This window comes from Sinocyclocheilus anshuiensis, unplaced genomic scaffold (assembly GCF_001515605.1).
Source record: "Sinocyclocheilus anshuiensis isolate Anshui unplaced genomic scaffold, SAMN03320099.WGS_v1.1 scaffold191, whole genome shotgun sequence".
In the NCBI taxonomy this organism is placed as follows: domain Eukaryota; kingdom Metazoa; phylum Chordata; class Actinopteri; order Cypriniformes; family Cyprinidae; genus Sinocyclocheilus; species Sinocyclocheilus anshuiensis.
In genome coordinates this window covers 338552-349460 of record NW_015549570.1, presented here as the reverse complement: position 1 = coordinate 349460, position 10909 = coordinate 338552, and the positions used below count along the sequence as shown (strand labels likewise).

General features: G+C 36.8%; 1 protein-coding gene across 2 annotated transcripts in view; it reads right to left on the bottom strand.

The window, feature by feature from the left end:
• LOC107657340 (protein inscuteable homolog) overlaps positions 1-10909 on the bottom strand; it is a 147374-nt gene that overhangs the window by 1657 nt on the left and 134808 nt on the right. Inside the window, exons 9-12 of one of the 2 annotated variants that reach the window (XM_016445385.1) lie at positions 4125-4303; positions 1018-1084; positions 722-877; positions 334-410 (exon numbers count right to left, since the gene is read on the bottom strand). In XM_016445385.1, the coding sequence (XP_016300871.1) occupies positions 334-410; positions 722-877; positions 1018-1084; positions 4125-4303 (479 nt within the window). The remainder of the gene's footprint in view (positions 1-333; positions 411-721; positions 878-1017; positions 1085-4124; positions 4304-10909) is intronic. The other variant, XM_016445386.1, reaches the window with a different exon arrangement.

Below are 10909 nucleotides of genomic sequence, written 5' to 3'. Positions count from 1 at the left end.
CACACACACACCCGGAGCAGTGAACAGCTATATTGCTGCAGCACCCAGGGAGCAGTTGGGGGTTCAGTGCCTTGCTCAAGGGTCTCATCTCAGTCGTGGTATTGAAGGTGGAAGACAGTGCTGGTTATTCACTCCCCCCACCTACAATTCCTGCCGGACCTGAGACTCGAACCCACGACCTTCAGGTTACAAGTTTGGCTCTCTAACTATTAGGCCACGACTGCCCCTAATTTTATGGTGTGTGGTTATGTTAATATTTTGGGAACAACTGAGAAAGTCCACTGATATTTGGTTTTGGTAACATGTTTTTACATGATTTTTAACTTTAGTTACCAGACAGGCCACAAGTACTGAATCGCTGTTGTTCCTTTCCGCTGGTGACCGACACAACTCAATGAGGCGAGGAACAGCTGAGGAAAAAATAAAGTATTGCTGCTCACAATCTAAAGATATTAAAAGTTTAAAAAACATCTGCTAAGATGTCAGTGTGAGCTTTACACATCCAGTCTAGCTAAGAAAACTGTACAAATACTAAGAAAGGTTTTCCTGAGATAAGCTTGTACAGCGTTTGAGTGCAGGTGACACTTGCTTATTTATATTTCGAGATCTAATGCAATGACACATCTTAAGGGGTCCAAATCCCTTTTTGGGCTAAATATGAGCTGTGTGAAGATATAGTTGTTTTGAGCTGCATTGTAGAGGCTGTTATGTTGTCTTGTACCCTTGAGCTGTATGGCTGTCTGAGCAACCAGCGGGTCTCTGCTGAGACGAACCAGTGTGACGGCAGCTTTCTGTTGAACCCGCTCGCATGCTGCACTCTCGGACGGACTGGAGGATGATGGCTTCTCATTGAGCAACACCAGCAGCTGCTCGATACCTAAAGTAAACACTCACAGCACTCAGACATTGTATGTCACTCTGAAATGTTGCATTTACACTGTAATGAACAGGAATGTTAGGAAGGCACCAAAATATTTTGCTTTGAATAGTTGATTTGGGGATGTTATGCTTGCGTACCCTTCTCCTCTAGAACATCTGCAGTGCACTGCTCCAGAACAGAAAGATTTGCAAGGATTGTCACAACCTACAGGGAATGAAGCATTGTGTCATTACTGTGATTCTGGGGAAACAAATGTGGCATGCAGATAAGAAGACTGCAACACTACAATTAAAAAAAGAGTTAAAGGGATTGTAAGAAAAAATCCCATGATCCAAAACAACACTGGACCCCAGTGAGCCAAACAGAAACACTGAGACATTTTAAAATATCAACATGAAGGTGCGTAAATAATTATAATTTTTCAGAATCAGAATCAGAATGAGCTTTATTGCCAGGTATGTTTACACATACGAGGAATTTGTTTTCGTGACAGAAGTTTCCACAGTGTAACAGAATGCATCTTTCAGCCAGGTTTCCATGAAACACAGAGCAGCAGAGTTTGAAAAATCCTTATTTGTCCGGGAGAGCAGAAGGAGTTCGTCCGTTTTGTTGGGTAGAGAGCGGAGATTCGCCATATGGATGCTCGGCAACGGCGTTCTGAATCCGCGCTGCCTGAGCTTGACGAGCGCGCCGGCTCGCTTCCCCCGTCTGCGCATCCTGAAGCGCTTGATCAGCGCCGCTGCTCCCCCGACTACAATGTCCAGCAGAATAGTCGAAAACCGGTGAAATATCAGGTGGTGTGTACTGCCGAATGTCCAGCAATTCGTCTCTGGTGAAACTGATTGCAGGGATATAACTAAAGACAGGACAAACTAACAAAAACATAAAAACAACTGCGGAGCACGCCACGGAGGCAGCCATCACCGTCGGCGCCATCGTTAGAAAAACTGCCCCAAACGATCAGTGAAATAGTTCGTTGTTCGTTTTGTTTTGTTTTTTCTTCATTGTGTCGTGTATTCCTTGTGTCTGTTTGCCTGTATTTAATTTGCTTATTAGTACTTTCCTTTGCTTATTATTATTTCCTTAGCTAATTAGTACTCGCCTGTTTCAGTTCCTTTTGATGAACTAGTCTGTGTTTTTAAGCCGGTTCTCTTTGTTCTATGTGTGGTCTTTGAGGGAGCACATGGTCAAAGACATTTAGTCATAATCTTATCAAAAGATTCATTCACAAACAGGACATCATTATAACCGGTCTGCAGAGCTTTTTTTCTGTTTGCAGGCACAAATGGGTCTGGAGAAATGTATTGAATGAAACATCAGTTTTCTCTGTAAATGTAATCAAGTAAAAATTCAACATTAAATGTTAAATATGTAAATAACATTTTTAAGGAAACTAACAAAATGTAAGAGAGCTGTAAGATCGACGAAATCTAGATATTTTCCAGAACTCAGAGAGAAAAACTCTAATATTCTCAAAACACTTTTTAAAATATTAACACTGTAGTAAATCCTTCCGCTGTTCAATTTTGTCTCGTCCCCCACTTTATGTGAAAATTTTCTTCACTATTTTATATCTATGATTGAGGCAATTGCTGTGGATTTTTCACCAATGACTTAAAAATCCTCAAGTCCTGCTCAGCATACTGTAGTTTTTAGAAGCCCACTGGCTCGGTCGGAGATATGGTTCCTCCATGGCTTTTGAGACTTTTGAGGTGATTGGGCCCAGTATTCTACAAATCATAAATAAAAGTTTAGATACTGGGGTATATCCGGACATGCTGAAACAGGCATTTGTTCAGCCTTTGTTGAAGAAACAAAATTTGGACCCAAATGTCCTGGCTAACTTCAGGCTAGTATAACATCTTTCATTTTTATCTGAAATTTAAAAAAAAGGTTGTGCTCTATCGATTAAAATTACTTTCTAGACAAAAATAAGATCTGCGTAATCTACCAGTACAGTTTTAGAAGAAAAAAAAAACACCACTCAACTGAGACGGCCCTTATGAAAGTTTTTAATGATTTGTTGCTGACTGTGGATGCTGGAAATTATGTTGTGTTAGTTTTATTAGACTTTGCTGCTGCTTTTAATAATATTGATCATTCAGTGTTGCTCTCACGGCTGGAGGAGTATGTGGGGGTTCAGTGCAAGGTCTGAAAATGGTTTACAGCCTCTTCTGGCCTGTTTTTTAGATCTTAAAACATGGAAATTGTGATCCATGGTTTGATAATCATCAAGACGTGACTATTGCAGTGCGTTATATAATGAAATTAGCCAGTCAGTCAGTCATCTCTTTCTCATTTTCAAAACTCTCAATGGGTATTAAAAAATGTGAACATACTACTCCTACCCTTTTTTTTTTTTACCCAAGTTTATTACAGAATTTTAAACTTCTGTTATTGGTGTACAAATTCTTGCATGGACTCACACCGGCTCAATTTAATATCAGACTGGATGACCTTTGAGATCAGCGAATCGGAAGTTACTCAAAATCCCAAGGACACATCTGAGTCAAAAAGGAGATTACGCCTTTGCTGTAACAGTGCCTAAACTTTGGAACAGTCTGCCGAAACATATTAGAGACGCAGCTACTGTACAGAATTTTAAAATACAACTCAAAACACACCTGTTTTCACACCTGTTTTAATCAGTGATATTTTAGTATATGTGCGTCATGTGTGTTTTTCTGTGTGACATTGTAAAGCACATTGGTCAACTTGTGTTGTTTTAATTGTGCAATACAAATAAAATTGCCATTGCCCCTATTAAAAATCGCCTATTAAAGTGCCCCTATTATGCCATTTTAAAGGTTCCCAATTTTGTTTTGGAGGTCTCCAACAACAGGTTTACATGCATCCAAGTTCAATTTTCGCATAATATACATTGCACATCACCTAATTTCTCAAAGAGTCTAAATGATTTGTTCAAAGATTCAGTCTGTCTAAACCCCTCATTTCTGCGAGCCCTACTCTGCTCTGTTGTAATTGGTCTATAACTTACAGCATGTGTCGGAAACGAAATACACATTACCATATCTGAATGTCAGTTCCAGAGGCCAGTTCACTTATTACTGCAAGGGTTTTAGCATGAAAATGACAACCACAGAATTATCAGACAGTCAATCACAGAATTAAGGAAAGAGGAATGAATCTATAAACACTAACTACAAACATGCAAAATTAAAGTAGTATTACACACACTGTAATTTAAAAATGGGGTCTATTTATGTGTCTGAAAACTCAGTACCTGGTCTTTTGAGTATGGCGTGTCGACGCGTTGGCGGTCTCTGCAGGCCTGTAGCAGGATGTGAACAGCATTGAGCTGCAGCAGGATTTCACATGCCATGCTATCAAAGAATGTGATGTTTGCCAGTGCTGCTGAGGCCAACAGAAACACTTCACCACAGGAAGCACTCTGACACAGATCTGTAGACACACATGCAAGAAGAAAAGGTGAAAAACTGGCCACTGTTTGGTAAGCTTATTTAAAACGAGTAGCTTGCTTGTCATTTGACAAGCTACAGTTTTAAAGTAATTCAGTTGAATTAGAACTGGCTCATTGGAAAAAAAAATAGAACGTTAACCCCACTGCTTCTGAAACCCAAATCAAAGAGTAAAAATGGACCTGAAACCAGTGAAACTGAAAAATGAAGGAGAGCTGGATCTGTATGCAGTGAGTTTTTCAAAAGGAGAAATATAATACCAAATACAAAACAGATACCAGGGAACCAGGGCACAGACTGAGCAGACTAAACATTACATCCAGTTAGATATCTACACTTTGATCCTTGTGTTAAAAAAAAAATACAGCTGTGTAATTGCCTTCCTGTCATCTGATTTACCTTGACTGACATACATCATTATATGAGACAATGATATACATGTCTAAATGTATATCATTGTCTCGTATTATATTAGTCTAAATGAGTCTACTCCACCAAGCTACTGTTATAAGCATGAGCCCCGTCAGACTGGTCGTAGCGGCGGTGTTGCAACAATATATAGTGATATTCTCATTGTTACTCAGAAGACAGGATACAGGTTTAACTCATTCGAAATACTAATGCTTAATGTTACACTGTCAGATATGCAAAAGAAATCTATCGTATCTCTTGCTCTGGCTACTGTGTATAGACCACCAGGGCCGTATACAGATTTCCTAAAAGAATTTGCAGATTTCCTCTCAGGCCTATTGGTTACTGTTGATAAAGCGCTAATTGTCGGAGATTTTAACATTCACGTTGATAATACAAATGATGCATTAGGACTTGCGTTTACTGACCTAATAAACTCTTTTGGAGTCAAGCAAAACGTCACCGGGCCCACTCATCGTTTTAATCATACGCTAGTGTAACCCCTATGCAAAATCCATATAAAAGAAAAATGAGTCCCTGAATGAATGGTTTTGTGGCATATTTGTATGATCTCATTATCATTAATTGTGCCTTGGTCACCTTGCCAATTGTGTCACCTTGGTCTGTGAAACCTGATATCGGAAAATCTGCCTGGTAACAAGAGTGTGTTAGCAGATGGAAATTTGCTATTGGTGGAAAAAAACAAGAAGCTCCGCTCTTTTGCTGGGGCGATGCGATGAAATGATCTGTCGTGCAGATGCAGGGAAGTTTGAATTGAGTACTCTATAAATGCATTGTATTTACATAAATTGCAAACTGATAATCACTCTAAAAAGATGATTGAGGTCGTCATGAACACTTGAACCATTGGATTGAAGCTGTATTTTGTTAGGTGTGAACTTGAATCTCGGTGAGTGTGAACAAGCTTAAAGAGTTTAAACGATCTAACATTAACTCCTAAATAGTTAAAAGAGGAGATTCATATTGTTGTATTTTGTCTCTAATGTTTTTTATGTTATGATCAAATTATTTCTGTGAGTTTTGAAAGAATTATCACCTCAATGTGTACAAACGAATGCTGTAATGTTGAGCAGCCATTTTAATGCATGGTTGAGGACACATTTTGTGATTTGAGAAACGTGAATATTATCGATTTGATGTAAGAGTTGTATGCATAGTTAAAAGCTATGTTGAATATTATTAATTAGTTAGCGTAAAGTCACGTCATTGACGCAAATTCACTGTGAGCTTTATCTCAAATATGTATGTTGAGTGAATTGAGCACATGATTGTGAATGTTTAAGGAATTGAATTCATGATTTAAATTCATTAATAATGTTTAAAAAATAGTTTAATGTACATTAAGGTCCATATAAATTGATTGTGAGTTGATTGAGTAATATGATGTGGATGTGCCTGTTTTATTGCAGGCCAGGTTTTTTGTATGCATTTGAATTCTTCCGGAGGGAAGATGGCGAGCCAACCACCCTTGATCGTTGAATCCATGTAGTCATAGATTGCTGCTGGATGTCTCATGTGATAACACTGTGCGTTAGGATCTCAGTGGACCCTTGAATGCAGTTTTCCCTTTCTCCTAAATTCCAGATTGGGATTAGATAGAACATTTTTCTTGTTGAATTTTATTTTTATTTTGCTTCTCCTTGTTTTTGGAACCCAAAAGACAGAACTGATTTCCAATAAAGGAAACAATTTTTTGGTCATTTGAAAGACTGGACTGAGGAACTTTAAGAAAAAAGGAAGGAGACACATACACTGATTGCGCACCACACTTTATTGATGTTCTTGTGATAACAATTGTTATATTTGTTACTTCTATACAGTTCATGCAAAATGGTAATTTGTGTGGTTATCAATAACTTCTGGTTGTGCCATTCACTATTCTAGAATTCAGTGACCCTGAGTTGAGTATCCGAACCTAATGTGTACTTACCCTTTAGAGGAGGGTTACACTAGATTTAATTAATTATTTTCAAAATAGTACTCAGCAATATATGAATAAAAGTTTTTTTCCCTTTTCAAACATAAGAATAAACATTTACTTGACACTAACTTTTCTGCAGCAAAGTTTCAGAGCCCTTTGTCTTATCTCTTTGGTTTGTATACCATATACTAAAGGATTTAGTCCTGGTGGTACTAAATTAAACATTATACTAGCTAGTTTTCTATGTTCAGAATATTGAGGAGAACAATGGAAAAAAAACCACAATGGCACAAGAAACAAACATGATTATATAAACAGCTGTGTGTGCGCCACAGGTTTTTATGGCTTTGCTGTTGAATGCTTTGTTTTTGCTTCTTTTGCATACTGCAGCAATCTTTCCATATGTTATGAATACAGACCCAAGTGAGAAGGTAAGTGTAACCCCTATGCAAAATCCCTATAAAAGAAAAATATGAATGGTTTTGTGGCATATTTGTATGAACTCATTATCATTAATTGTGCCTTTAAGTCACCTTGGTCGGTGAAACCTGATATCAGAAAATCTGCCTGGTAACAAGAGTGTGTTAGCAGATGGAAATTTGCTATTGGTGGAAAAAAACAAGAAGCTCTGCACTTTTGCTGGGGCGATGCAAGCGAGTATTGGCAGAGAGTGATGAAATGATCTGTCGTGGAGATGCAGGGAAGTTTGAATTGATTACTCTATAAATGCGTTGTATTTACATAAATTGCAAATTGACAATCACTCTAAAAAGATGATTGAGGTCGTCATGAACACTTGAACCGTTGGATTGAAGCTGTATTTTGTCAGGTGTGAACTTGAATCTCGGTGAGTGAACAAGCTTAAAGAGTTTAAACGATCTAACATTAACTCCTAAATAGTTAAAAGAGGAGATTCATATTGTTGTATTTTGTCTCTAATGTTTTTTTTTATGTTATGATCAAATTATTTCTGTGAGTTTTGAAAGAATTATCACCTCGATGTGTACAAACGAATGCTGTAATGTTGAGCAACTATTTTAATGCATGGTTGAGGACACGTAATGTGATTTTGTGATTTGAGAAACGCGAGTATTATCGACTTGTTGTATGCATAGTATGCATAGTTAAAAGCTATGTTGAATATTATTAATTAGTTAGCGTAAAGTCACGTCATTTCACTGTGACATTGTATTTACATAAATTGCAAACTGATAATCAATCTAAAATGATGATTTGAGGTCGTAATGAACACTTGAACCATTGGATTGAAGCTGTATTTTGTCAGGTGTGAACTTGAATCTCGGCCAGGTTTTTTGTATGCATTTGAATTCTTCCGGAGGGAAGATGGCGAGCCAACCACCCTTGATCGTTGGATCATCGATTGCTGCTGGATGTCTCATGTGATAACACTGCGGTAGGATCTCAGTGGACAGATTGGGATTGGATAGAACATTTTTCTTGTTGAATTCTTTTATCTTTATTTTGCTTCACTTGTTTTTGGAACCAAAAGACAACTGATTTCCACTAAAGGAAACAATTTTTTTTGGTCATTTGAAAGACTGGACTGAGGAACTTTAAGAAAAAAGGAAGGAGACACGTACACTGACTGCACACCACACTTTATTGATGTTCTTGTGATAACAATTGTGTTATATTTGTTACTTCAGTACAGTTCATGCAAAATGGTAATTTGTGTGGTTATCAATAACTTCTGGTTGTGCCATTCACTATTCTAGAATTCAGTGACCCTGAGTTGAGTATCCGAACCTAATGTGTACTTACCCTTTAGAGGAGGGTTACACTAGATTTAATTATATCGCATGGAATTGATCTTACTGATATAGATATCGTACCTCAAAGTGATGATGTTACACAAGCCCTGTAATAAGGTCTATGCACACACCAATGCCATAGTGTGAGGTAAAGCCCCTTTTCTACCAAGTGCCATCAAAAGACACTTATGTTGATGACAGCATCTGTCAGAATTTCTGCCACATCTGGGTCAATGTCTGCATAAGCCTGTCTGACCTGCTCTCTGGCCCTTGCTAGTGACTCCAAGCCTTGCTCAATCTCTGCCACTAAAAAAAAAAGCATAGTTTATCAAAATGCTTTTCGAGCAATCAAAATTAATTTATATAAGCACTAAAATATACACTGTTAAAAATGTATTGTAATTTTACAGGAAATTCCTGGTAACTAAATGCCGTGAATTGTGCCATTAAATAACAGTAATTTACTGACATAAATTTACAGTTCATTTACAGCTCTTCATTTTTACAGTATGATACTGTTATACTACCATGGAAATTAACTCTGCTCCAATTGCTTCAAACAGTTAGAGTTTAAAATACTAGTATTCATACAGTGTTAGTAATGTGAACTTACTTCATTTGAGCCCACTGAGAAGGAATATTTCATAGTTTAAAACTACAAACACTTTAAATAACTAAAAACATGTATTTTACTCAAATCGTTGCAGTTCATCATCAGCTATAGCACACATACATGTGTTGAAGTATTCAACAAAAAGATCATGGCTGCTTAGGCAACTCCACAGTTGCTGTCTTTAAATAAAGCAGCTGATCATCAGTGTGTGCGGCTCATCATTGACTGAAGCACAGGCTCTACTCTCCAGCACAATGGTGACACACAAAACTACATTAAACTAACAGATCTCTCTTGTGCAAAAACACATTAATACAGTTCAGTTCAATATTTACTCTCCTTATCAGTTCATGACTTTGCATAACTGTTTTCTGTGGACCTTCACTAATATTTCAGTAAAAATAACTTTTTTCCTTTGGTTAATCTGACTAAGTTTTACAGTAAATTGCTGTTATTTCCTGGACTTAACAGGAATTTACTGGCAACCGTGTTTTTTGCCGTAAATTAATTACAGTTTATTACTGTTAAATTACATTCCATGCTGTTTTTTTTTCATCGTACATCTTTAACCCTTTAAACCCCACAACAAAATCCTCAGTTTTAAATGAACACTTATAATGTGTCCACACTACAGAGTGAAGCAGTGCTGAAGTTAATGAGATAATTCTGTCATTTAATTAAGTGCTGATTGAGCATTAGTGATGAACAGCTGCTGTTAACAAGCAGAATCACTGAAGAAAAGAGAAACAAGAATTACAACTGACTTCAGCCACAGACTTAGATAAAATCAATTGAAATAAAAGATATTAAATCTCTCAAGATCTCAGCAGAAGATGATTAAACAACTCTACAAACAGCATCACCAGCTTCACACATTACTAACCAGTTAGACTTTATTTCTGGAGTATCTAAAACAGAAGTTCTTTATTGAGAATTAATGTTTAGATTGTTTTTTTTTTCTTCAACTTACCATTTTTGTGAATAGTGTTTGCTTTAGTTGCCTCTTGACTTTTTAAATTTAAGTTTCTCTTTGGCTGGCACTATTGTGTGTATTAAACACATGTGTGATGGCAAGGAACTTATGATAAAATCATGTCATGTGTCTGAGTCTGTGATTGCAATTTATGTAAAACTGTAGTGCTTTTAAGATTTCTATGTTGTTGCAGTTATATGAGATAACAATGTGAGAAAAACTTCATAAATGACTTTTATAAATATGGTTCATAAAAAGGTTTCAATTCAGGCACTCATAGACATGAAGAATCAGCATGTGAATCTCAGCAATGGTGACAAAATATCCTGATAATTTTTTATATGATTTTTGAACGTCACAAAACAAGGCAGTAAAAAGTCAACAAAAATAAAAGAAAATAGTAAGAATAAAAGAAAAGACTAAGACAATGCAGCTGCATAATTTATTCATGTCGCAATGCATGCTGGGAGCCATGGATGAGTTATGATTGGTGCACCCAGAATGCACTGCAACATGAATCTGTCTGATGATCGTCACCATTGTTGAGATTCATATGCTGATTCTTGATGTCTGCATGTCTAAACAGTACAGGTGTTCTAAACTGGTGTGCAAAGTATTTTTAAAGCTCTTCATATTATTTCATTCAAATGCAGTTGTGATCAATAACAAACTACATTATACATTACTGGGGTGTGAAGTAATGAATTACAAATACTCACGTTACAGTAATTAAGTAGTTTTTATCAGTAATTGTACTTTTTTGAGTAGTTTAAAAATTGTGTACTTTTACTTTTACTTGAGTACATTTTAAGTGATGTATCGGTACTTTTACTCTGCTATTTTCCTCCGTTTGTGGTCGTTACATGCTTATTTTAATT